This window comes from Haemorhous mexicanus, chromosome 11, assembly GCF_027477595.1.
Source record: "Haemorhous mexicanus isolate bHaeMex1 chromosome 11, bHaeMex1.pri, whole genome shotgun sequence".
Taxonomy (NCBI): Eukaryota; Metazoa; Chordata; class Aves; order Passeriformes; family Fringillidae; genus Haemorhous; species Haemorhous mexicanus.
In genome coordinates, this window is record NC_082351.1 from 5,608,992 (window position 1) to 5,634,699 (window position 25,708).

Here is a 25,708-nt window from a genome sequence, read left to right on the forward strand (position 1 = left end):
AAGCCTGAAGGAACCGTGAGGGAACAGTGAGGGGACATTTAGGGAAGCCTGAAGGGACTGTGAGGGGACAGTGAGGGGACATTCAGGGAAGCCTGAAGGGACCCTGAGGGGACAGTGAGGGGACATTCCGGGAAGCCTGAAGGAACCGTGAGGGAACAGTGAGGGGACATTCAGGGAAGCCTGAAGGGACTGTGAGGGGACAGTGAGGGGACACTGGGGGTATCCTGTGAGGAGCACTGTGAGGACCCTCAGGGAAGCCTGAAGGGACCATGAGGGGACAGTGAGTGGACCCTGCGGGGAGCACTGAGGGCACCATAAGGGAAGCCTGAAGGGACCATGAGGGGACCCTGAGGCCAGCGCTGAGGGGAGCCTGAGTGGAGCGCTGAGGGGACAGTGAAGGGGCAATGAGGGGACACTGAGTGGAGCACAGAGGGGACGCTGAGTGGAGCACTGAGGGGATACTGAGCACCGAGGGGACACTGAGCACGGAGGAAACGCGGAGCGGGTCCCTGTCAGCGCCCCCCGGCCCGCCCGGCCCCGGCGTTGCGGCCAGCCCGCCATGCCCAGGCCGGGCTGCAGGGGGCGCAGCGCGGCGCGGCCTCTCCTCCCGCCGCGGCCTCTCCTCCCGCCGCGGCCTCTCCTCCCGCCGCCCGGGGGCGGGAGCGCCGGGCCGAGCCAGGCCAGGCGGGCCCGGGGCCGGGGCCATGGCGCTGCCCGTGCTGTCCAGCTCGGCCGTGAAGTTCCGCCGGGTCCTGGCGCACTTCCCGCAGGAGCTCAGCCTGGCCTTCGCCTACGGCTCCGGGGTGTTCCGGCAGGCCGGAGCCTCGGCCGAGCACGGCGAGGTGAGCGCTCGGGCCCCGCGGCGTTCCGCGCACCGGAGCCGCTCCGGCCCTGCGGCGTGTGAGCGGCGAGGGGCAGCGATCCCAAAGCCCCGGGCACGGCGAGGGGCAGCGATCCCAAAGCCCCGGGGCACGGCGAGGGGCAGCGATCCCAAAGCCCCGGGGCACGGCGAGGGGCAGCGATCCCAAAGCCCCGGGGCACGGTGGGGGCAGCGATCCCAAAGCCCCGGGGCACGGTGGGGGCAGCGATCCCAAAGCCCCGGGGCACGGCGAGGGGCGGGTGTCCGGGCCGAGCCCGGGGCGGTCCCGGCTGTCACTGTGGGGGGCTCGGGGTTCCTCTCAGCCCGGTGTGTATCGAGTTTGTGTCAGGTTGTTTATCTCTGGTTTTTGAGAGTTACTGCATCTCGTGCAACTGCTGTGCACCGTGTGAGGGGAATTTCAAATATATTGCCGCCATGAAGTGGCAGTCTGGGGAGCTTCCTCATCTTCTGAGGGCCAGCAGCTTGGAAATAATGGTGGTTTTTTTTTTTTTTTTTTTTTGGGGGGGGGGGGGGTTGTTGAGAAAAGCAAAGGAATACACTACAAAGGAATATCCTAGAAATGCAGTTCCTTGCTGCCAGCTCTCGGGTGGTGCCTTTATCTGCCCACATTCCCCCATTCATGGCCAAAAAGTTCTGTTCCTTAGCACTGTAAACTATTCCACTGAGCTGTGGGTTAGGGTGGTGAAGATCTCACACCTGCTCCCCTGCTTTGGAGGGCTGGAGTTTGGTTTTGACCAGGGCAGGAAAATTTTGGACTGTCTGATATCCCTGACAACAATCATCCAGCTTCACTGGAACCTTTGAACTGTATCTGACATTAATACTTGTGGTTTGGGTTTTATTTTTATTTTTTTACTCATGAAAAATATTTAGTTGCAAGTTTGATACTGTGTATATTTTAAATTATTATGATAACATTGGTTCTTCTTGACATTTAAACCCCACCACTCCTCTTGTTCTCCTCAGACAAATATGCTGGACTTTGTGTTTGCTGTTGATGATGTTGTGACCTGGCATATGACGAACTTGGTAAAGAACAGGAGTCATTATTCCTTCCTTAAATTTTTTGGGCCCAAAAAGATAAGTACCATACAGAGATATGGAGCAGGAATTTACTACAACACCTTAGTGCCATGCAATGGCAGGGTAAGTACGAGTAGTCTGAGTGAATTAAGTCAAATATTTATGTCTGTGAAGTATTAAAATGATTAGCTTGAAGCAGATTTCAGGAAGCAAATATTGCAGATTGTAATTGTAGATGAACTCGTGGTATCTTCAATATTTATGTCTCAAACTGCTTCACTAACAGCATTTTAATTAAAAAGCAAACAGAGCAGCCTGTCTTGCACCTTTAGAAGTGTGAGCAGTGTTTGGAACTTAGAGCTAAAGCATTTCAGGAACTGGATTTATAGTATTGCTTTCTGTCTGCCAGTTTTGGTGGTGGTTCATTTCAGCAGCTGACCATGTAGTAACAGCAAAGTGGGCTGTTGGATATAAAATGCAAGTTACAACAGCGAGCTGGAATTGCCATTTGTGTTGTTTAGTGCCTCATGTCCTGACCTGTGAGGCTTGGGTGTAATCAGTAATTCTGGTCAGTGGTTCTTGTCCTGTTCCTGCCCCTCTGTGTTTGGCAGGGAGGAGTGAGGGAAACACTGTCAGTCTTGCTGTCCCTGTGTGAGGTTTTGGGGTTTAACCCTTATTTGTTTGATGTAAAAAGAGGTTTGGGATTTCATTTGAAGAACCAGTGGTGTTTGCCATGACGTTGTGTTCTTGGCTCTTCGTGCCCTGCTCCTATGTTCTAATGACTCAGTCATATCACAGCCTGTGGTCCTTTGGTACCCAGAAATTCTGGAGCTGCCTGCCTTGCTGTGGTGATAATCTTTGGAAATTCAGCTACTGCAGATTGGTAACAAACTGTGGAGAGTCCCATGTTTTTTCCAGTTACATAAAATAAGCTGCAAAATCACAATTTTTTTTTCTTAGCATCAAAGAGCAAAAGAAAAAACTCCCTGATACACACCCCACCTCCCAATATACAGGATATAAGTCTCTGACAAACTAATGCTTGAATATTTTAAAATATTCTTAATAAATATAAATTTTTTACTATAATTTTTAATATAAAGGCTAATGTGGATTATTCCAGCCATTGTGATATTTGGCTGCTGACTTTATTGCAGCTTTGATTCTAGAAGAGATCTTAGCTCTATGCATTCCATTTTCTGCCTGCAGAAGTTTGAATTTAAATAGGAGGGAGATTTTTCTTTTACCTCATGTGTTAATTAAAGCATAAAAATATTTTTCAGTTTTTTATGAGGTACGTGTGCCTTAGGATTAAGGACAGTTATAGCAAGTAGTAAGTTCCATGTGGGGAAAACAGTGCAGGTGTAAGTGTTTTCAAAAGCCTTTCTTTTGCTTTGTTTTTTCCAGATGATAAAATATGGAGTAATTAGCACTGATGCCCTGATTGAGGATTTGTTTCACTGGAAAACTCTCTACGTGGCTGGGCGCCTGCAGAAGCCGGTAACTGCTCTGTTTTCTCTCTGGAAATGCAGGAAATTACAGGGCTGGAAAATAATCACAGTTTGAACTTTATCTGTCAGGGATCTGTGCTCAAATAATCTGCCCTGATTTAGGGGTGTAGCCCCAGAGGGATAATCTCTCAGAGAGGAGGTGAAGTGTAGTTCCTAATGATGTTCTGTGGGAAAAGAACCCCTAAAGGGGAGTATATTAACAACAGTTTTCTGCCTGTAGTAAATCTTGAATAACTCTATTAATGCCAAGTCCCTTTAATGTTAAACATATTATTTGCCTTTTAGAACAGATTATAGAGGTGGCCAAAATTTAACACAGCTAAAGAATGGAAATCTTTCAAGATGAAAGCAGCTTTGCTGTGCAGTTACTGTCTGGTTCATTATTGAATGAACCATGGTTGGTTTTTCTCCTCCATCTTTGGAGCATAAAAAATAATCTTTGCTTTCCCCCTTGTGCCTGCCTCGTTGTGCTTTCAGCAGATGGCAGCAGTGCTAAGGGAAAATTTGTTACAAGGGGAGGGGGAGAATAGGAGAAATCTCTTCAGGTCTTGGAAGAGAAGTTAGTTATGCTTTAGCTAAAAAACTTGGAGTGAAAGTTTGACTAGATTGTCTCAGACTGCTGGCTTTATCTCCAGAGATGAATTACAGCATGATCCAGGTTAGAGCAGCTGGTATCTTTGTAAAGGATGAAACTTAATCCATTGAGAAAGATAGCTGAAGGGAGAATTCTGGATGGCACTTCAACAGTGAATAGGGAATAGTTGTTTTCAGTGGAAGTGCATTTGCTGCTGCTTTGATTTGTGGCATGGTACAGTGAATATAAATTCTCTGTACTGTGAAAAAGCCTTCCTTAGCTGTGGTGCTCTGTCAGATTTACCCAAGAATCAGCATTCATGTTTTACCAGGGGGATAACCATTGCACTCTGACTTCCTGGGAGATTTGCAGCTCTCTGAACCATTGAAAATGTCTTCATTAATGCTATTGGTGTTTCAGGCATTCAGATTTGAAGCCTGCTGCATTATTTTCTTTCCAAAAAATCCTGCTTTGTATTGGGGGGGGAGGGGGGTTAGAAAAAGAGGAGGTTATTCCTTTTGCTTCTCTAAGGCAAGGCTGGTGTCTTCCATGAGGAGGAATAGCATCTCTGCTGAGTTTCATGTTTTAAAAGGCTCTGACTGTGGTGTCCTTAACATGTCCATGACTTGCTGATGTTTCCATGGCAATCCTAAGGCATTGCAGCCACCTGTGTGAATGCTTGGGGTGCCACCACAGATTTTTCTCTTCTGACTTCCCTTAGATTTCTCTGTAGCAAGAATTTAGGAATGTACATCTAAGTGAATTGCTTGATGAGATTTGAGAAAAATCACGAGGACTACCTTTGTTCACAAGGGTAGACAGATATTAAAAAGCTGCCTCTTATAAGCAAAACAGGATTGCTTAACCAGAACACTTGAAAAAGACAAACTGCCACCAAGCAGGGATTCCTAGGGGAGTTGTTTCTGGAAGTGCACAGTTATCCATCTCCTAAACCAGCTTCCCTTCATCTGCCAGTGTTTCTATCTTCAGTTCTTACCAAAGGTCTGCTTTTTATTCCAGTGTATTTCCATACCCTAGCTGATTGGATTCTCTAGTTGATCTTGAACAGTTGCAATGTTTCCTAAAAATAAACACTTCTTGTGGCAGGTAGAGGCATTCAAGTGATCTGTTCCTCATGGGTAAATGAAGATCCCCTCGAGTTCCCATTCTGCTCCTGCCAAGTGCAAAAATAAACCCCTGCTTCTTCTAGGACAGCCCCTGTCTGAGAAATTACTTGAAGCATTTGGCAGGGGAGTCCTCTAGTAAAAAAATAAAAGGAGTAAAGATGAATAAGAAAACTTAATTCTGTCTGGTGTTCTATTCTCTTTTAGTGTAGTCTTTTTTCTTATTGCACAATCACATGTGAAGTATTTCTGTTGATGCATTCATATTTCCTGTTCTGATTAATCTTAAATTCACAAGTATGAAAGGGTGACTAGCTCTTCAGAGATTAGCTCATGTCTGGTGCATACAGCACTTCCAAACCTGTGTGTGAAAACAGCTTTTTTAGCAGAGTGTTAATTCTTAAAAACAGGTTCCTTTCTCTCCCCTGGTGGGGATACTCTAGTACTTGTTGTACCTTGATAGTAAGATCTACTCTTAAATTAATTTCTTACTCAATCTGGCATGAAAAAGAAATAACATTTCTAGCTGCAGCTTCGGTAGCACTTTGCTGAGGTCTTGTTTCCAGATGTCTCTGCTTTTCCAGGTGAAAATCCTGGCCCAGAATGAGAACAGCAAGCTGCAAGCTGCCCTTGTCAGCAACCTGAAGAGTGCAGTGATAGCAGCCTTCCTCATGTTGCCAGAGAGCTTCTCTGAAGAGGAGCTTTACCTGCAGATTGCTGGGCTCTCCTACTCTGGTGAGTGTGGGGGGTCTGAGGTGGCTGGGAAGGGTTGGAGTTGGAGCACAGTTGGAGTCTCATGTGTGATCAGTCATCTCCCTTCTTGCTTTGGGCCTGCACTGCTGCATGCACCAAGAGTTGTCTCTGGATGGTGGTTATGTAACAGCTCCAGTAATTGGGTTTATTCACAGGAAATAGGTGCAGCTGCCTCAGCAGTGCTGCCTGTACCTGCTTGGTTTATGAGCAGCTCAGTGTGAGTGATTGGATGTGATGAAATAATGGGGTTCTCTCCTGTTTGCATGGGTTGTGTTTTGGTGGAATGTTTCTAAACCTTGGGAAAATTTTTTTTTTCTTTCCACTCAGTGCAATGTTGAGTCATCTGATAGTCTGACTCATACCTTGTCATCTCTTTTTGAGTGTGCTGTGTTTGAGGCTCTTACTTTGTTAACTTAAAGATCCTGATTATGATTCTTTGGTTTACATTTAATACTTTTGGTTGGTATTTGTTGAGTTTCTTATTTTTTTTAGGAAATTGGTAAGGAAAAATATTGAAAAAACTGCTGCAAATGGTTTTTCAATATAAGATGTAATTGTTACAATTTAACTCAGCATTGCTTTTTAAATGTTGACATCCTTACTGGAATTACTGTGAAGGAGCTTGGTTGGAGCTGTGCTTTACAGAGCACTTCCTTGGCTCACACAGAAATGCAGTTTTGGCTTTTAAAGGAAGCACAGGGGGGTCTGAGCTGCAGCTTGGCTGTACTGAGGAGTGTCACTGTTTTGTGTAACCCTTCTCAGGGCGGTTCAGATTGCAGCTTGCTCTTCCAGAGCCTGTTTGAAAGCACCAGGAAGAGGGTGCTGACAGTGGGATTGCCAGCCAGGGATGTTCAGTGCTCATCTGCCCCACCTGAAACCTGCCCAGCACTGGCACTGGATTCTTGCTGGGAGCTACTGACCAAGATGCTTTTTAAATACTCTTTGGAACAGTGCAATTAAACAAAAATCAGTGAAATGCTGAGGCTGGCTGTGCTGTGTGAGCAAAGCTGAAGGAACACAGCTCCCAGCTGGGAATGTACAAGGAAAAGACTGCTTGTGGATATTTATTTTGCTGCCATTTCGTTAAGTCTTTCAGAGGCTGTACTAGTAGACAAAATTGATTTTATGTGTTACTCTAATCAGTCTCCTTGGAGACTGCTGAGAAGAGTTGTTAATGCTTTAATTTAGAAAATGTTTATCTTTGATTTTTTCCTGCATTTTTTGAGAGCACTGAGTCAGTACCATTTATATGTGAAGTGTTTGTTTTGTGGCTCGGCTTAAACTGAAATAAACTAAGGAAGGCTAGCAAGTTGGCACCTTTCAACAACATTTATCTCCTGAATGTGGGAAGTGGGAAAAGGAATTGATTCAGAATTTTGGTTGTTGATACAAGCTGCACTGAGCATCCAACTCCTGGCTGGAAACCCAGCAAGCAGCCAGGCTGGTACCTAACAGGTAGTGGAATGCTTTCATACAGACTGAGTGGCTTTTCATTTATTCTCTTTGAAACTTCTCAGTCATGTATCTGAAAAGAAAGTGTAAAGGCCAGTAACGTAACAGTGGTGTTAAAAGGAATTGCTTTTTGGAACTACTGGCACAATACATGGCTAAGAGGAAAAGTGATCCCGTGATCTCACTGTGACTGCTGTTAGCTGAACTCCAGGTACTGCCCTTGGAGTGCAGAAACAATGCAAATAATTACATCTCAAACTGGAAAATTTAAGCCCATTTGCTTGTGGATACAGAGTATGAGGACTGGGCAATTTGTTTAGTACTTGTTGAGACTGAGGTTATGTTTGCAAAGACTGTGACTGTTACTTGACAGCTGGAATTATTTTGTTTCCTTGTAAAGATGTGGACAGATAGGCTGATGACATTGTATCAGAGGCCACATAACAGTATGTGCCTTCAAGGACGTTTTTTCTATGCTTGAAGGTGTTTGAATACTTTTGTTTTGACTCTTAGAAGATGATTATATTGGCATACTTAATGTTGGAGAGCAGAGATTTAGATGATGCTCTGTGCTATGTTGATTTCTGTTATAGTCTCCTTCATGTTTTTGGGGTTTTCCTGATAGCTTAACTCTCTCTTTTCCTGCCTAGGTGATTTCAGAATGATAATAGGGGAAGACAGATTCAAAGTGCAGAACATAGTGAAGCCCAACATTGCCCATTTCCAGAAGCTGTACAGTACCATACTCCAGGACTGCCCTCAAGTGGTGTACAAGCACCAGCTGGGAAGGCTCGAGGCAAGTGTTCTCCTTCAAACAGCTTTCAAACAAGCCAGTGCTTCATCACTGACAGAAGGCAGGAATTATGCCATGCACCAGGAGAGCAGTTGTAGGCTCTGTGCTTGCTGTTTGTTGTGTTTCTGTTGTTTGGTTAATTCTGCAACCAGCAGACTTGCCTTAAATGCCAGGTTGTTCATATGGAGGAGCTACTGCTCATTTTCTCTGAGTGTGAGCAGAGAATAGACCCCAGCAAGGGAACCAGAGCAGATCGCTGTAAAACGTGTGTTCTAATGGCTTCCACATGGAAATGACAGGCTAGGAAGTGAGGAATAAACAGATGGTTTGTGTTAGAGGGATGAGGCTGTAACTCAGAGGTGCTGCAATCAAAAACTGCATCTCACAAAAAACCTCCTCAAGTTCCAGCTATGAAGATCACCTGACTAAACCCAAGTGAAATTCTAGCATTAATACCCATACAAAACCGTTTTTCCTTAGCTTTTTGGGAAATCCAAAGTGATCAATATCTTTGAATTCCATTTTTCTTGTGTAGCATTTCAGTTAGGGGAGAGATGCCACAGTCAGTAGCAATTTTCCCTTTTGTAATATTCAAGTGTGATATAAACTTCATGGTGAAGTCACAAATAGCACCACTTGTCTCATGGATGTGGGCATCTCTTTGTCCTCAAGCCTTGGTAATTCTCTCCCAAATGCCACTTTTAGGATGTATCTTTGTTAGAAATTCATTTAACTGCAGGCTTGAGTACAGTAAACAGTTTCACTGCAATGCTTTAGAGTGAAATACAGGCAAACCTCTATTATCCTGCAGCTGTCTCCATGTTTTCTTATTGCTTGTGAGCAGTTTGATGCAAGCAAGATTTAAATGAATTTGGGAAAGAATTAGTAATGCTTCCTTCAAGAAAAAATTCCTTTAAACAAATCCTGGTAGCATACTGCAAATTTATTGCTGGATAATAAATCTCTCCACAATCCCATAACAGTCATCAAGACTGCTTCAAATCAACAGCAAAATGAGGGCATTTAATCAAGCAAGTGTTTAATACTTTATTGCTCACCCCTTCCTGTGCTTATTGGCGGTTACTGCCCAGCCTGAGGTGGCTGAGTGCTGCTGGGGCTGCAGTTAACAGAATGGAACCCCTTGTCCAGGAGATGCAGAGCTACAGAGAGAATTCCTTCTTCAGGGGTCCCTCAGAAGCAGGGGAGGCAGAGCCCAGCCCTGAGCTCTGGCTGAGGCACGGATTCCTCCCACACACAGCTCAGAGCCGCTCGCTCTCGCTGCCTCTGCAGTTGTGGCTGACTCATCTGGAGATCATTTTCTCCACACTGACAAAAGGGAGTGGAGAGGGCAATCAGACTCCTGTCTGATGTCTCCATGAAGTGGCTAAAACCTTGTGTGGGAGGAATGGAGCTCTTCAGATTTTCCTCCTCTTTTGGAGAGCTCTGCCCCACCGTGCGTTGCGTTTTGGAGAAATCTGTCCAGGCCTGCACGTTGGTATCACTGTATTCAAAAAAGGCTCGTTGGATTTCTGATTTAGATTGCAAAATGTGGGATGAATGTTTTCCTCAAATTATACAAACCAGATGTGGAGTTTAAAGCAGAGAAAATGGTTTTTGAGCTAAACTTGTGTGTGTGTGTGTCTGCAGTTTGATGATATTCAGGCAGAAGAAACTCAGCTGAGGGGTCTTTGGGGAGGTTTTTTTTATTGTCCTGTACTTATGTTTCCAGAGGAAATTGGATACAACAAAAGTGATACGGTTTCAATGAACATTTACTTGCAGACACAGCAAGATCATGTGTGTCTTCCTTTGAATAAAAACCCTTGCAGTGACTCATTCTTCAAGTTGAAAACTGAGATGCTGCATTTCCCTGTTCTTGGGAAGTTTTTATTAGTATTGTCAAGGACCTTTTCTAGTGAAATGGATCAGGTTCTGTGAGATATTTATCAGAGGTCAATCTTCTGACTTCTTAAAAAAAAAAAAAGAGAACTGAAGAACTGAATGTTTTTAATGTCTTACTTTTATAACATTCAGATTGATAAAAGTCCAGAAGGTCAGTTTACACAACTTATGGCTTTGCCAAAGACTCTGCAGCAAAAGATTACTGCTCTGGTAAACCCTCCTGGAAAGAACAGAGACGTGGAAGAAATTTTACTGCAAGTTGCCCATGACCCTGACTGTGGATATCTGGTGCATCAAGGTAGGTCTGGACCAGTGTCTGTAATCTCCTTTAAGCCATGATAGATACACAAGTCTGTTGTATATGTTCTCCTATTTCAGGTGGGTTAAAGAGAAGGGTGAAAAAGTCCAGGAGATAATAATGAAATACATTCCTGAAAGCCTGAGTTTGGGTTTGATTGCAGACAGGTTATCTGAAATATCATCAGTAGCATTCCTAGTGGTGCAGAAAGATGTGTTTTGGTTTGGATCCTGAAAGAGGCAGAATTTAAGGAATAATAGTGTGGCCTGCTTAGATCACCTAACTCTGGTGCTTCCATTTTCAGGCAAAACTTCACCAAAATACTGAGCTTTATATCCTCCCAGTCAGAGATTGTGAGGCTGAGGTAATTTTCTGCCTTGCTGACATTTCCCTTGGCAGTCAGCGTGGTTAGCCCAGACATGTGAGCCCTGGCAGAGAGCTCCAGCTCGGAGGGAAAAGGCTGAGGTGCTTCTCATCAGCACAACTGCTCTGAGGCAGCATTATGTCATATCAGCAAGTTAAAGCTGATGCTGCAGACACCAGTGTTCTGCTACACTGCAGGAAAAGGAAAAGGTTTAGTACTTGGGGTCCTTCATGCATTTGAAGAACCTGGCACATTTTCTGTTCCAGGCAGGAAATTTTGCACGCTCCCTGAGCACAGCAAAAATTCCCAAGAAACCTGGGAGCCACTAGACACTAAGCAGGGAGCTGAGGGAGCTCTCAGCCTGATTTCTGTGGGGGAAATAAAGCTCCTGGGTGCTGCAGTTCTCCATGGACAGCCTGGGATGAGCTGCACCTGGACATGGAGCTGTTCAGCTTCTTTCTTGGGCTGGGCTGGAGCAGCAAAGGGCTAAAAGCTGGCTCTGGGAGCAGGGAGCAGTGTTTGAGCTGCACACAGAGCTCTGATGGTGCTGTGCTTGTATTTCTGTAGCTGTAGCTGCACAGGGAGCAGCAGTGCAGCAGCAGACTGGACACATCTTCTCAGCCCTGCAGTTTAAACTCTTAGGAGAACACATCAGGATATTCTTTCACTTTTGTAACCAAAGCATTTTCCTAATTTATCAATCTGGGTAAAGGCCAGGCCAAGCCATTTGGGAATCCTACAAGACAGAGCTGATTACTCAAGTTGAATTGCATTGTCCCAAGATACTCTGCTGCATCAACACAATTTGTTCTTTCCCTTCCCTGTTCCTACCCCTCAAATGATTTTACAGTGGAATATTGTTTCCTTACTTTCACATGGATTGTGCTAAGCTTTGTTCTTCAGGATGGAAGCAGGATTTTAAAATATTTGAAATTGTATGCTATGGGTCAATGCAGAATGTGTCAGTTTGGAAGATTAGCTCTGAGACTGCTGCAGCTCTACATTTCTTTCAATTATGTAGTGATGTGAGTAGTTTTGTGCATATCAGTATGCTTTTATATGTGTTAGAACAAATATAGCTTCAAAGTTCTGAAAAAAAATTTAATATTTTTTAAACTGTTCTGTTAAGAACCCCTGGACAATGACAGCTGAATGTGCCCCAGTGCAGAGTGGTGAACAAGCCTTATCTCCAAAAGCTGTCATTTAGAGAAGCCAGGGAAGAGCTGCACTATAGAGGTGTCTCTGCTTGATCACAGAAGTGCCAAATCCCAATTTCATGTAGAAGTAAGCAGGGAGTGTCATTTGTTCTGCTCTAGAATGTTAATTTACCAGCACTTAGATAAAACAACTCTGAATCCTTTGTGGTTAATCGTCTTAGTAGAGAGCTAATGGGAACACTAAATAAATGGATTTGATCAATTCCTACTGCTTGCTGTCTGTTTTAATACTGATTGGGTTTTTTTCTGTATGTTAAACTGTAAAATAAACTAAAATAGCTTCGAGAAGACTTTTAATTAGTATGAAAAAGCAGAGCAAACCCAAATTTTCTCAGAGTATGTTTTACTTTCAGGCTGGAAATAATAACTGGAACAATATTTAACTTGTGCATGGTGGAGGGGAGAAGAATCCCCACACAAGTGCTGGATGGGTAACATCTGTGTGCTTTTCCCTCTGCAGGCATTTCAGCAATTGTGAGATCCTCCAGTATAGTGCAGAGTGCTAAAACCATCCTGACAGCTGGTAAGAATGTGTGGGGTTTCTGTCAATGTGGGCCTGCTGATTTCACACAGCAAAAATGACAGGGCCCCAACACTGTCTTGTTACAGGAGTTTAAAGAATAAACTTTTTGTGTGTTTCACTAAAAGTCCCTGGAAAATAAAAGCAACATTTAAAGCAGAGGCTTTCTTGCAAAATTATAAAATGCTGAAAGGGACTGGAGTCTGTGTGACTCTTAAATCAACAAACCAAACAACAGCATCAGCTTTCGTTTTCTCTGTTTCTGGAGCTGTGCAGAGGTTTTGTGGAGCAAAAGAATTGAAAGGGAGGGGTTAAAACCACTGTTATTCCTGTTGAATTTGAGTTATTCCCTTGAATTCAAGGTGTCCCATGGGGCAGAGCTGGGTAAGTGCAGGGCTAGAACAGAAATGGTTAAACTGGGGGGTTATAAATCACCTCTGAGGCTCTTTAGCTCCCCTTGTGTGTCGTGAAGTCAGTCACTGACACTTTGGGGAGTCCTCCTGGATCTTTGAGTAACACTTGGCATTTTTATCTTCATTTTATCATCATTTTATTATCATTTTTATCATCATTTTATTATCATCTTTTATCATTCCGCTTCGTGCACCTGAAATCAGTTATTTGGGAAATGTCTCTATTTCCCTTGGTCTTAACTGCTTTTTACTTTGTATATAGTGGTTTTTTTCCCTTTCAAACAAAGTGTAGTTTCCTTCTAATCAGTTATGTAGAGCTGAATTTAAAAACTATTTTCTTCTAGTGGTTTTTTGTGGTGAAAACATATTTTTGTGATTTGGTTTAGGTAGAGCAAAGCAATTTTGAGCCTTTGCCTCCAGCACAAGCCAAATTTAAGCAAGGAGGCTTGGTGGGGGGGTGGATTTCTCTTACTTTTTTTCATTATTTAGGTTTTTTGGGGGGGTTGGTTTTTTTTAAATGTATTTACACTTGTCTGCCAGAATCTGGTGCAAACCATTAGTGACAGAATTCAGGAGTGAAATTTCACTGCTCGGGGGTGTCCCCTCAGTATTTTTGAGGTGGGATGTTTGTGTGATCTGCCCTGGAACTGAGGAGGGATGGGTGTCCATGGCTTTAGAGTTAATTAGCCAAAACCTTTTGCCATTTAAAATTTTTTTTAATATTTCTCTCCAAACACATATGACTGAGTTTATATTAAATCTGTTTATATTAAATTTATATTAAATAGTATCTTCTAAAGAAGATTTTCTCCCAGTCATGGTTTCTTAATTTCAAATAGATCACTGGGGCAGCATTCCTGGCTGTGCCAGCTCTGGGGGCTCTCCATGCTCATAGGATACAGAATTTACACAGAGAAAACAGGAATGTGGCTCCTGCATGGAAATATTTGCTTGACTCAGGCAAGGAATGTGTTTTACAGGAAAGTGTGGAGCTTTAAATTCAGTCCCTGAGGATGCTGCATTTCTTTCTTTATTCTTTTTCCAAATCTTGTCTAATATTCTGTTCCCCTAAGACCTCTTTTCACACTTTCTAGTAAAGACTTTAGGAAAAATATAAGGCTCTGACCTACTGCAGTGCTTATGTCAGGAAAAGTAGCTTAAAATAAAAGAGTTATGAAAGAGAATCATGAAATCTGTGGCTCCATTGAGCTTTGACTTTTAATTGCTGTTCCTAATAACTGTACAAGTACTTTGCTTGCAAAAGAATGTTTTCATTAGCTGGCCATGAGTCTTTTTGAAGTGTTTTAGGGGACACAATCTGGTTTCTTTAGCTGATTATTTTATCTTGAGAACACCAGCAAAGGTGAGATGCCTGCTCTGGGCCACAGTGCAATGTCCAGCATTTCTAAATTCAATTGTCAATCAGCAATAGCTGTGCTCAGATGCCATGCTGGGTATGAACATTACTGGCAAGGAGCACAAGAAGGAATTTCAACCCATTTAAGAGAACTTTTCTCATCTTTCTCTGCCAGTGTGGTTTTCAAGTGGAGCCCCAGCTCTGTGTTTTTGTTTGTTGTTAAATGCCCGATTTAGTTTTTGAAAATGTGCCTGTGTATTTCTTTGAGGCTGTGGTGAGGTTGCCTCTCTGTTTCCCATTAGAGATGGCACCAGGCTTTGATTTGTTTTCCCACATAGCCAGAGCCTGCCTGGGCTTTGGGAACTCACTCTGCAACTCTTATATTTAGCTCCTCTGAAGGAGATGTTGATACTTCTTTAGCTTCTTTCTTCTTTATATTTCACTCAAGGAATGCTGCAAGCTTTGAAATTTTTTCTATTAATACAGTCTTACAGCATAAATCATCAATTGAAGCATTTGTCCAAGATACTTTAAAGTTAGCACAAATGTTCTGAATAGCATTTATTTTTAAGGGTTCAAGGATTTTTTTTAAAGGAGCAAGTTTCATTTGTTCAAGATACTATTAAGTTAGGACAAATGTGCTGAATAGCATTTGTTTTCAAGGATTTTTTTTTTTTAAGGAGCAGGTTTAAATATCAAATATTCAGGTTTTGTGATAACTACTCCCTTCATCAGCTCTCTGAGCAGATAACTGCTGGCTTCACTGTAAATCTCTGTAAATATGCACATATCTGTGCGTGCCACACTACAAATATAGAATTATTTGCTCCACATGACTGCTGCCCAGCAGTACATCCATCCAAAGGCAATCCAGGACACTGCAGCCAGGCAAACCTAGCGGGACACTTTGGGGGACTCCCAGGCAAACCCTGCCTTAGAGCACCAGCACTTGCAAAGAACTCGGCGTGGATCGTTAAGTGAAACCAGACACGGCTGTGTTTACACAAACGCTGTGGGCTCGCTCCCATGTGCATCAGGGCTTTGTTCTGTGTCCTGCAGTGGAAAAATCTGAAGGGGAGGTGGAACCACAGCTTCAGAGCTGAAGTAAAAGACATTTTCATGTGGTCCAAGTGCTTCAGATTCTGAGAGACAGCCGTAATTACAGCCATTAACTCTTCCTGCAGCTGTGATTCATCAGCCCGAGGGCTGCTTTGGGGAGCAGCTGAGCTGGATGGACAAACCTGTGCTGGGCAGCGGGGCCAGCAGCTCCTTCCGTGCCCTGGGTGGAGCTCAGAGGGAGGGGAATGATGTGCTGCTGAGCAGGTGGGCCGGCCAGAGCGGCGTTTTGTGTCCCTGCAAGCTGAGAGCAGGAATGGTTTGTGTCCCTGCAGCTGAGGGCAGGAATCTATCTCCCTGCAGGCTGAGGGCAGCAGTGTCCCTGCAGCTGAGGGCAGTAATCTATCTCCCTGCAGGCTGAGGGCAGCAGTGTCCCTGCAGCTGAGAGCAGGAATCTATCTCCCTGCAGGCTGAGGGCAGCAGTGTCCCTGCAGGCTGAGGGCAGCAGTGTCCCTGCAGGCTGCAGTGCCTGCACCATTCCCTGCAGGCTGAGAGCAGGAATCTGTCTCCCTGCAGGCTGAGAGCAGCAGTGTCCCTGCAGTGCCTGCACCATTCCCTGCAGGCTGGAGCAGCAAAGTCCCTGCAGTGCCTGCACCATTCCCTGCAGGCTGAGAGCAGCAATGTCCCTGCAGTGCCTGCACCATTCCCTGCAGGCTGGAGCAGCAATCTCCCTGCAGGCTGCAGTGGCTGCACCGTTCCCTGCAGTCCTGCAGCAGCTAGGCTGCAGTGGATCTGCCACATGCTGCCCTGCACTTCCAGAAGCACTGGAATTCACTGGAAAGGCAGAGCAGCAGTTCCTCTCTCAGAGGGGCTGCATCCTGAAGCTTGGGCATTTCCAGAGCCACACCTACACAATTTTAACTTTTTTAACATTTATGCTGTGCCAAAGCTCAGCCTGGCTTTGTGCTGCTGCAGGAATTGTTGCTCTGTGTGCCATCTCCATGCAGATTTGTCAGGCACTTGAGGGTTTACGTGGTTGTTTATTTGTGATTTGAGATGCTGCAAAGAAAAGCCTGTCATGACTTCATTAGTGAGCTTGCTTTTGTGTAAACCTAGTAAATATGGAAAAGTTGGGGCCTACATATGGGGTACAGATAGGTTTGTCAGTTCAAAATACATGTAAGGATGTTTGAAATTGAAATTGCAGTTGGAGACATGAGAAGTGCAGAACTGATTCTCTGCAGTCTGTTTGTTATCAGAGGCTTCTTACTCTGCCACATTCCTTCAGAAATGAGCGTGCACCTTTCCTTCCTGCTGCCAACTAATTTGTCTTCTTGCAACTTGAATTTGAATGCATCTATCACTTAAAATATTATAGCTTTAATTGATTTCTGTCTTTCACTTTCCTGGGTTTTTTGAGGTCTTCCAAATCAGGTATTATTATGCCCCTCCCACTCGACCCCCAAAAATTAAAGAAATCCAGTGCAGCACATGGCTAAACTTGGGTTGTGGTTCCTTGTTTGTTGCAAATCTTTCCTTGTGTTCTGGGCTGTGATGTTGTGTGACTTTGGATAAATTCCTTGTGTATTTTTACTCAGTCTTGTCAGGTGTTCAATTAAATAAACATAGGAAAGATTGTAGTAAATATAATTTACTACACCTTTAATCTGTGCACGTGTCAAGATGAGAGCTTTTTGTGCAGCACTAAAGAGTTGCCTTTTCAGTTCTGAATTTGTATTTCTGAGCAGTCACTCTGTGTGTTGTTTTGGGTTTATTTGTTTGGTTTGGGGTGATTTTTTTAAACAAAAAAGGAAAAGCAAGTAGCTGCACTGGCTGGGATCTCAGAACCCCCCTGAAATGCCAAGACTAACAGTGATTTGTTTTAAAATTTATAAATACTCTGTGACTAAACCCAGCAATAGGCTGTGAGTTTTTACTCCAGGTCTGTAAGAGAAGGCTCATCCCTGCTAGAACTTCAGGAATTAACTCCAAGGATACATTTTACAAATTTTGTGGGAGTCATCCCCAGTCCCATCATATCTAAAACTCATAAATGCTTGGAGGCAACAACTGCTGCTGGACCTCTGAAAATTGAGATGTCTGCCTTTATTGTATGCCATGGCATGGAATTGACCAGAATTCTGCTCTATTTGCTCTGCTTTGATGGCATTAAAAGTATTTTTAGTGGCATTATTTACTGTGCTCTGCCTGTGACAGGAAGGTTATTTGCATGTCTGCCTGCTGGATTAGGCTGTCATTCCCCCAGGGAAATCCTTCTGACTGAGTCAGCCTTGCTAAATGTTGATTTTTTTTTTTTCTTTTCTTTTTTAGGGGCAAAGAAATCTGTGACCTACAGTTTGAAGAAATTATATAAGATGGCCAAGGGAGAGTTAAGGAAGCCATCCTGAGTCTGTACATACTGTGTATGGGTAAATAAATGGTACTTTTTTCTCTAAATGTTTTGCAGATGTGACTTTGCATACTTGAGGAGATTACAGTGTATTTAAGAAGTCTGTGCTGATGATTTACATGCCCAATTTTCTTAATGAAATAGGAACTTTTTTAATGGGAGGTTTGTTGGCAATAGGGCAAAGGAATTATACTCTGTGAATAATAAAATGAATTTTCCTCTCTATTTTGAAGAATCCTAAGTAAAAATGATTGATTGTACAAAACCCAAAGTGACTCATTTTCTAGGTGGTGGTAGCTTTACTTCCCAAAGTACCCTCAGAGTCTCAAAATGTTCAATATCCCAAATTTAGTTCTTGCAGAGATTTCCAGAACTGGACAATCCATGGAGATTTCTGTAGATATGAAACTGCCCTCTGACATTCCTGCCCTGACAGGTTCATCCTTGGAATTCCTCTGAGGATGCTCCCTGGGGCATCTTGAATCCCAAAAACTGCCACAGTGTGGGAGAGGGAAAAGAGCAGCTTGGCAGGTGTCACATCCTTTAATAAGGCTATTTAATAATATTCATAAATAAATATATTTAATAATAATGAAATTGTGTGTTCCTGTCGTGAGGCTGAGATGGAAAGTGCCCAGTCCATGGGCATTGTCACAAGGGCCAGAGTTGGAAGGAAAATCAGAATTCCATGGATCTCTTTGGGCAGACTTATGCAATATTTGTTGTTTGGCAGAAGATTCCATCAAAACACTTGAGAATTGGGAGTATTATGAACAAAAGCACAGATTGGTTGATTGTCTTTTTTTTTCCCTTGAAGTACTGCCCACAAAGATGAAACCTGAACTCCCTTTAAATGAGCTAAACTAAAGAGAATTGGAGTTTTACATGACTTGTTGCATTAATCATGCCATGAAGGAATGGGCATTGCTGGCAGTATCCATGTCTGGTGCAGTAAACTGGGAGGATCTTTTGTAAACAGAATATTTTTCACACTGACTCAGGTGGTTTTGCTAATTTGGGAAATTTTCCTTAATAGAAATAAACTCAGGTAAGGTTTCATTTTCCTTGTGAGGCTGTCAATGTTAATGGTAAAAAAAAGGAAATAAAATGTATCTTTCCTGATCAGCATGTTTGGGTTTTTTCCTTGTGTATTTTGTGATCATCAGGGCCATCTCTCAAGCTACATTTGATTTAGTGATCTCACTTTAAAAAATACCTTATTGCAGTGAAGTTGTCTGCTGATTGTTTCCAGGGAGAAGTTCAGAGCATAAATTTAAGAAGGACAACAGAAAATACATTGTTGTATGCAATAACACTGACACAGACTTGCTTTAATCACAGGGAAACTTTTAAATACTGATTCTTTTTAAAGATTTGAGTTTGAAATTTGAACCCAGACTCAGGAAATAGTTACTGTGAAGTAGGAACTAAAGAACTGGGAAACTTTCTAAGGTCAGAGTCAGGCTCCTCACACTTTGCATTATCCAATGGTGATAGAATGTGTGAAACAAATCCCCTCCAGTGTCCCTTTGCTGATGGTACAGCCTTTTTATGGGGGAAAAAATGTTTGTGTGGCCCTGGCATTCACTGGCCCTGTTAGTAAGAGGCCAAAGTCCCCAGTTTGTAAAGTTTTTATTATAAGAAGTGGAACTAGGGGATTTAAGGCACTTCCAGGTAAATCTGGAATTTTTTAATGATGAAATGCAGTTGCTGGCATTTCAAAGCAGCTTCCTTTGCTGCTTTGAAAAGGTAAAAGCCCTGTTCAATGATGTTAAAGAGAATGTTCTGAATGTTAAAGCCACTCTTAAAAGTGGGGTTTGGTGTTTCTGAAGGTGCTGGCTGCTGAAATGGTGGTTCAGAGCAGGAGAGGGCAGTGACACATCAGGCTGCTGTGAGATGAGCTGGCCTCGCTCCCGCAGTGAAAGCCCAGGCTCCATCCTGCACCTTGCTGCCTGAGCGTTTACCCCAGAAATAATGTTCTTGTGGGGAGAAAGGACAAGAGTGAGGTACTGCTGGCTGCTTAGCAGCTAATTAACTCTTTTTATGTGCAGCAGATGCTGTGTGGAGTCAGGCCCTGCCCAGCTCCGAGCTGTTTGTCACTGTCACTCTGCCAGAGGAGCCCTCTGTCCCTGCACAGGTGGGACTTTACTGCACTTCCTGTAACCTGAGCTGGCTGTGTTTGTCTTGTGTTGCTCGATACCCACTGCACGGCTTGGTTTGGCTTTATGAACTCTGTGCACAGCAATATATGAAGTCGTTTCTTGCTCTTTGGAGCGAGTTTTGCAAATCCCAGCTCGATAGTTCCCAGTTCCCTCCATCTGTTGATGCACTGCCAGTATCCAAGTCCGTGCACTAAATCTCTGGGAGATGTAAAAAAGTCCTTCCTCCTCATCCATATGGGCTGAAAACTGGATTCTGCTCTGTAAATCATTCATCTCGTGCTTTTTAAGAGTGGCCTACCTTTCCCCTTGGGGCCACTGGTCTTGAATGTATTTATTTTTCTGGCAGAGAGCCACGAATGAATCATAGCCCTGAGCAGCTCGTTGTGAACTCCTCACCATTGTTAAGAGAGTTCTTGGGGCAGTTGTTACAGAGCTTTGCTATGTAAAACTTTTAAGAGAAGAGAGATTGATTTCAGCCTTGTTAGCTGCTTTTGAAGTCCCCACCAGTTGTGTGGAAATGATTTCTTCTGCTCTTACAGCTGAAATCCACTAAAATAACCGGGGATTGTTGCACGGGAAGCTGGGACATGGGAATATGTTACTGCCTCTTTGTCCTAATGAGGTGTGGTTGTTCTTTCACCAAAAAAAAACTCACTTCAGCCTTTCGTTCCATTTGTAACTTTCCTGTTTATACCTTCCTGCTCCATTTCCATACTTTATTGTTTCTCTTCTTGACTTAATTCTCAAGTCTTTCATTCTGTTCTTCAGACATCCCTCTTTTCTGGCTGGGCTGTTCCACCATGGATATTGTTTCATGCTCCCTCCCCCTTTTTCCTGTGTAGCAGAGCTTTCATTAAAGGCAACCAGGCAGATGATTTATTTCTGATGTCTTAAAAGGCTTCTTTGTAATGAAGAGCCTGGACCCAATCAAACTGCTGAGGGTTTGTGTAGGTGAGTCAGCAGCATGGGCCTCACTGCCTCAGACATCCATCCTGCTCCAGAGGGAATGAACTGGATGACACAGGAAGAAGGGGAAATCAAAAAATCCAAAATGTGACTGCGTACATAATCATTTGGCTGCTCCTAAACTCGGTTTGGGGAGGGCACAAAGCTGAGCCCTCACAGGCTGCTGACCTCCATCAGCACATGTGTGATGTGTTCCTCATGGCTTGCACAGTTCCCCTTCTCCAAGTGCTGGAACAGGGAGTTTTGACTGTGGGACCCTCCAAATTCCAGCTGTACCTGTTAGTGCAGAGCCTGAATTTCTCACCTGTGCTTCCCTGAGGCCTCTCTTTAGGTTCTGTTGACCTTCACTGTCAGCAAGTGGGAGTCAGCACTGCAGCCTGAGCACAAGGAAGGTGCCCATGGGCAGCTGAGCTGGGATCCCTTCCTGGCAGGAACACTTGGCAGCATCCCAGAGCTTCCTGATGTGTGCAGCAAACACCTGTGCCAGAATTGGGAGGATCAGGATGGACACAGAGGCCAGGATTCCTGGGTGGCTGAGGGAGCTGAACCTTGTTCTTCACACTGAGGTGCTAAAGCAGGAGCCTGCTGTGACTTGGGAAAGTTCAGAATGAGCACAGCCCTTGGTGAGTGTCCAGTGCAGGGGGATCCAGGCAGGGCTGTGACTCATGCCTTTTCCCAGCAATTAATTTAAAAATAGAATTGAAGCTGAAATATGCTCTGAAGGTCAGAGTATCAGGTCAGTGTGTTTCTGATGGTTTTTCCTGGGTAAGGTGTTGAGAGAGAGCAAAGTGTTCTTCATTTTCCAAGTCACTCTGCTGGCCTTACAGTCTGTGTAGAAAATGAATTTTCTTTGTGTTCCTACTGCAGGAAAAAGAGACATTACCTCCACATAGCTGTTTTCTGCTCTGCTTTTTGTTTGACTCAACAGTTGCTCTGTCACGTTTTATACTCTGGTTTCCCGAAGTTTTGTGACTTTATTTACCTGTTTTTCTAGATAAAAATCTCCAGCACAGTTGCTAACTGATCCTGAACTTAATGACTGCCTTAGGGAGAGGGAGTAATCACTTTACTCCTGCATGTTTTAACCTCTTACTCAGCCTGCTTCAATCAGAAATGTTTAGAAATGGATTAAGTTTTACTACATGAACAGGAAGCCTCAGACCATGCATTCTGAAATTATTCATGCAAACTCCAAATATTTTATTTACATCTTTAGTATGAGAACTTCCATGCAATTTTTGCCTGCATAATCCAGCGTTCTGCCAAGTCCTTTCCAGTAGTGGTGGGGAGTGCTTGGATGGTTTTGCACAATTTTTTCTGAGAAATGGAAGGTCTTGCAGCTGCAAAGACAGACCGAAAATCTCTGCAAGTGTAGTGGGTATAGGGAGTTCTTCCTAGTTTTCAATTTGAATTTGATCTTGAGGAGTTTGCAGCCACAAGGAGCTGTCTTTAAAAGCAAAACAAAGAAAAAACTGACCAAGAACCAGCACTCTGTGTTTTGGTTCCTTCACTTCCCTTTGTTGCACTGATACTTTCTTTAAAAGCCCTGAACCTGATATTTAAGATAGCTCCCCTACTCAATTAAATAAGCCAAGTAAATAGTAAAACATCTCATTATTGAATTAATTTGTATTCCTTCTCTGTATGGGATCTCTTTAGCTCCACAGTGCACTTGGTAAATTGGAAAGCTTGTGTTCCCACACAGTGATTATTTACTTAATCTCTGCCTGCTGCCAAAGCTTCTCCAAACCTCCTATTTTAAAATTCATAGTGAAGCATGGGAGGGGAGCATTCAGTGGTTTTTTTTGGTTTTGTTTGTGGTTTTGGTTTTTTCTTTTAATATTGCCATCCTCGAGTTGCCTTGCTCTCAGCAGTGGTGGAGAGTCTGGCTCACTCTCTGTACTGCAGTGAGAGCCAAGAAGTTTTTCCCTTCCTAGGATGCTTCAAGAAGGGCTGACACAGAGCAGCTCCCACTGTCTGCCTCACCATGCTGTCACACTGCTTTGGCTTTACAGCCTGGGGCAAAGCTTTTTAAAACCAAATTATTTGCACAAGGAATTCTAGACAATTTTTTTTTTTTCCCTCTCTTTCTTTCCCCTCATTGCCTCCCAAGTCTGGGGTTGGGTGAGCTTGTGCTCATCCTGCACAGCCCTGTTAACCCTGTCCCTGCAGCCCTGCCTTAGGTTCTTGCCAAGGAGGAGCCTGAGTCAGCAGCACTTTGGCAGTTTGAAGGTGAGTTCCCTGCAGACAAATCAGATGGATGAGGAAATCCATCACTGCACTTCCAATTCTTACAGCATTTTTAAATGGATTATATGTAAGGGTTGTATTTGCACAGCTGCTTTTCAAGCAAGAATTGGTTTATTTTCCTTTATGTTTTTGCTGTTTAAAGAGTGTCTCCTCTGTTGTTTGTCTTGTTTTTATGTGACTAATTTTAGCAGGATTCCCTTTCCAGTACAAAATTGAAAATTGGTGTGTTATTTTTATTAGAGAACCATAGGATCATTCAGGTTGGAAAAGCCCTCCCAGACCAACCAAGTCCAGGCTGTGTCCTGTCCCCACCTTGTCCCCAGCCCAGGAGTGCCACATCCAGGAATTCCTTGGACACCTTGGGATGGACACTCCAAACCTCCCTGGGCAGTTCCAAGGCCTGAGCTCCCTTTCCATGGGGAAATTCCTGCTGCTGTCCCTGCCCACCTCAGGGCCAGCCTGAGGCCGTTCCCTCTCCTCCTGTCCCTGTTCCCTGGGAGCAGAGCCCAAACCTCCCGTGAGCCATTTGGGGAAAAATCCCTGGGAAGGGCACACCTGGAAAGCTGAGGAGAGCCCCCTTGTCCTGAGGAGATGACTGACCTGAGTCCAGAACGCCCCAGTCAGGAAGAGTCCCAAGCCTGCAGTAATTAGCCAGTAGTAATTAGATCAGGCTGCAAGAAGTGCAGAGCTGGGCCCCAGGAACAGGGTGACAGGGTGGGTGTTTGCATCCAGCAGATGGGACTGAGCTTCTTCCAGAGTGATTCCATGTGCATCCTTAGCTGAGAGATGGGTGCTCCTAAAGGCTTTGGGCACCCCTTGGTGCCCAGTTCCTCTGTCCAGTGACCTGCTGCTGGTGGCTTTGGTGTGGAAGGAATCCTGGTGACTGAAGAGCCTTTTCTTGCAGCCTGCAAGTGTCTGGGAGTTGTGGAGCTTACCATGAATTAATGTGGAAACTCTGAGAATAACTTTGCATCTCATCTTGAGCTGCAACCTGTTTGTGATTTTAATGATCCCACTTGGACTGAAGTTCATCTGGTCCTGTGTGAGAGACAGGAGACCAATCAAATAGGCAGTGAAATCTGTTGTGTGGATGTTTAGTGCATAATGAAGAGGTTACTCTGCATATTTACCTTGAGCTGTGGGTCACTGCCTGCACTGACCTTTCCTTTACACTGAATTTGCCATTTAGAGTTCTGCTGTGAACCATCTGTGGTCTTTTTATCAGTGTTTAACAAAACTTTAACAAATTAAAACCAGGGGGTTGTGGCTAGGGGTTGCTTTTAATTTGTTAATCTGACACTCCTTTAGTATTCAATTTTTTTCAGCTGTCTTGTCTGTCTTCATCTTATGGGAACCTCCATGGGGTGCAATCTTTTCTAGAACAAAGCGAGCAAAAAGTACCTGTGGTTAAATGTTCTGAGAGAGCAGAGTTGGTGGTGTTCATGTTCTGTGTGAGTCTGAAAGTATCTCATTGTTTGCTTGAAGATGATGCTGCTGTTCTGACCCTGCTCCAACTGAAATTATTCTGTCTCTTTTCATCTTCCCTTGGATGATGGGGCAGACAATTATGAAGAGGGCAAGCTTTGTCTTGAAGCAGGTAATAAATAACCATCTCCATCAACTTACAGTTTGGATCAACTTGTCTGGCTGGAATTACTGCAATTTAACACATTGTGGTGTAATGAATAATAAACTATCTTCAAAAAAAAAAATAGATCTTACGTATTTTGAATTTTGGGTGTGTTTTTCTGTAAGGCAGCTTTGAGCTGCAGTGCAGCTGGATGTGGATTTTAGCAAGGAAGAGTTTTAGGTTCAGAGTTTAGGAGTTTGCTTCTGAGGCCACGTAATTTGTGTGTGCTAAAACGTGCTTTGAGCTAGATTTAAAAGCTGCTGTCACTTGGTGTAAAATTACCCTGTTTTATGAAAGAAGGTGTGGATAGATGGAAGCGTGCACTGTAATTGGACTGACAGAGATGGCAAAGCACTGCCATGCCTCATTAAACCTGTGACAAATAATGGAGAAAATGTTTGCTTTTGGCACCAACTGCATCATCTTTGTGCAGAGTTTGGTCCACACTGAGCTTCCCTGCAGACTCCAGGGGACTCCAGGCATTCCTGGCTGATGGAAAAGAAGGATCTGTATTGTTGCTGTTTGAAAACCAAAATGGGATGGCAGTAAGAAGCTGGAAGAACTTCCATAAATTCCTTTTTTTTACATGCAGTGATGCCAGCTATCAAATTCCTTGCTTAGATGGGCACCTAAGGAAAACAAAGCTTTTTGCAGCTCTACACTTGCACTGTTGATTGAAGCCACACAACTTTTGCCCTCTTAGGAATCACTGAAATCACTCAGAAAGAGTTCAGCAGGCCAGGTTTGGGTCCTGTGGTGGGGAACACTGCAGTCTGTCCCAAAAGTGAGGTGTGCCACTGCTGGGGCCATGTGGAGAGAGAAACTTGCCCAGGGCATTTTTAACCAACTCTTATTGTAGTGGAAATGCTTTATTTTCTTGGTTGGTCATGGAACAGATGTCAGGCAATTCCAATAAGAATGACAGGATTAATGCTTGAGTAGGGGCTGTAGGATTACAGAGTTCACAGAATTCAAGGAATGACCAGGTTGGAAGAGACCTTCAAGACCATTGAGTCCAACCCAGCCCCAACACCTCAACTGAGCCCTGGCCCC

The 25,708-nt window shown here is 43.9% G+C and overlaps 1 protein-coding gene across 4 annotated transcripts; it reads left to right on the top strand.

Annotated features, from left to right (window-relative positions):
* The first annotated feature begins 636 nt into the window (after positions 1 to 636).
* Positions 637 to 24,737, top strand: TAMM41 (TAM41 mitochondrial translocator assembly and maintenance homolog). 4 transcript variants are annotated; one of them, XM_059856138.1, is made up of 9 exons: positions 637 to 842; positions 1,847 to 2,026; positions 3,311 to 3,403; positions 5,697 to 5,847; positions 7,968 to 8,113; positions 10,145 to 10,310; positions 12,352 to 12,414; positions 17,569 to 17,666; positions 19,699 to 24,737. In XM_059856138.1, the coding sequence occupies exons 1-8, from the start codon at positions 705 to 707 to the stop codon at positions 17,643 to 17,645; spliced, it is 1,014 nt and encodes a 337-aa protein (XP_059712121.1). In that variant the 5' UTR covers positions 637 to 704; the 3' UTR covers positions 17,646 to 17,666; positions 19,699 to 24,737. The 4 variants fall into 4 exon arrangements, with proteins under 4 accessions (XP_059712121.1, XP_059712122.1, XP_059712120.1 ...); XM_059856139.1 differs by having other exon boundaries at positions 19,702 to 24,737; XM_059856137.1 differs by lacking the exon at positions 19,699 to 24,737 and adding an exon at positions 18,000 to 18,775.
* Positions 24,738 to 25,708: the final 971 nt, after the last annotated feature.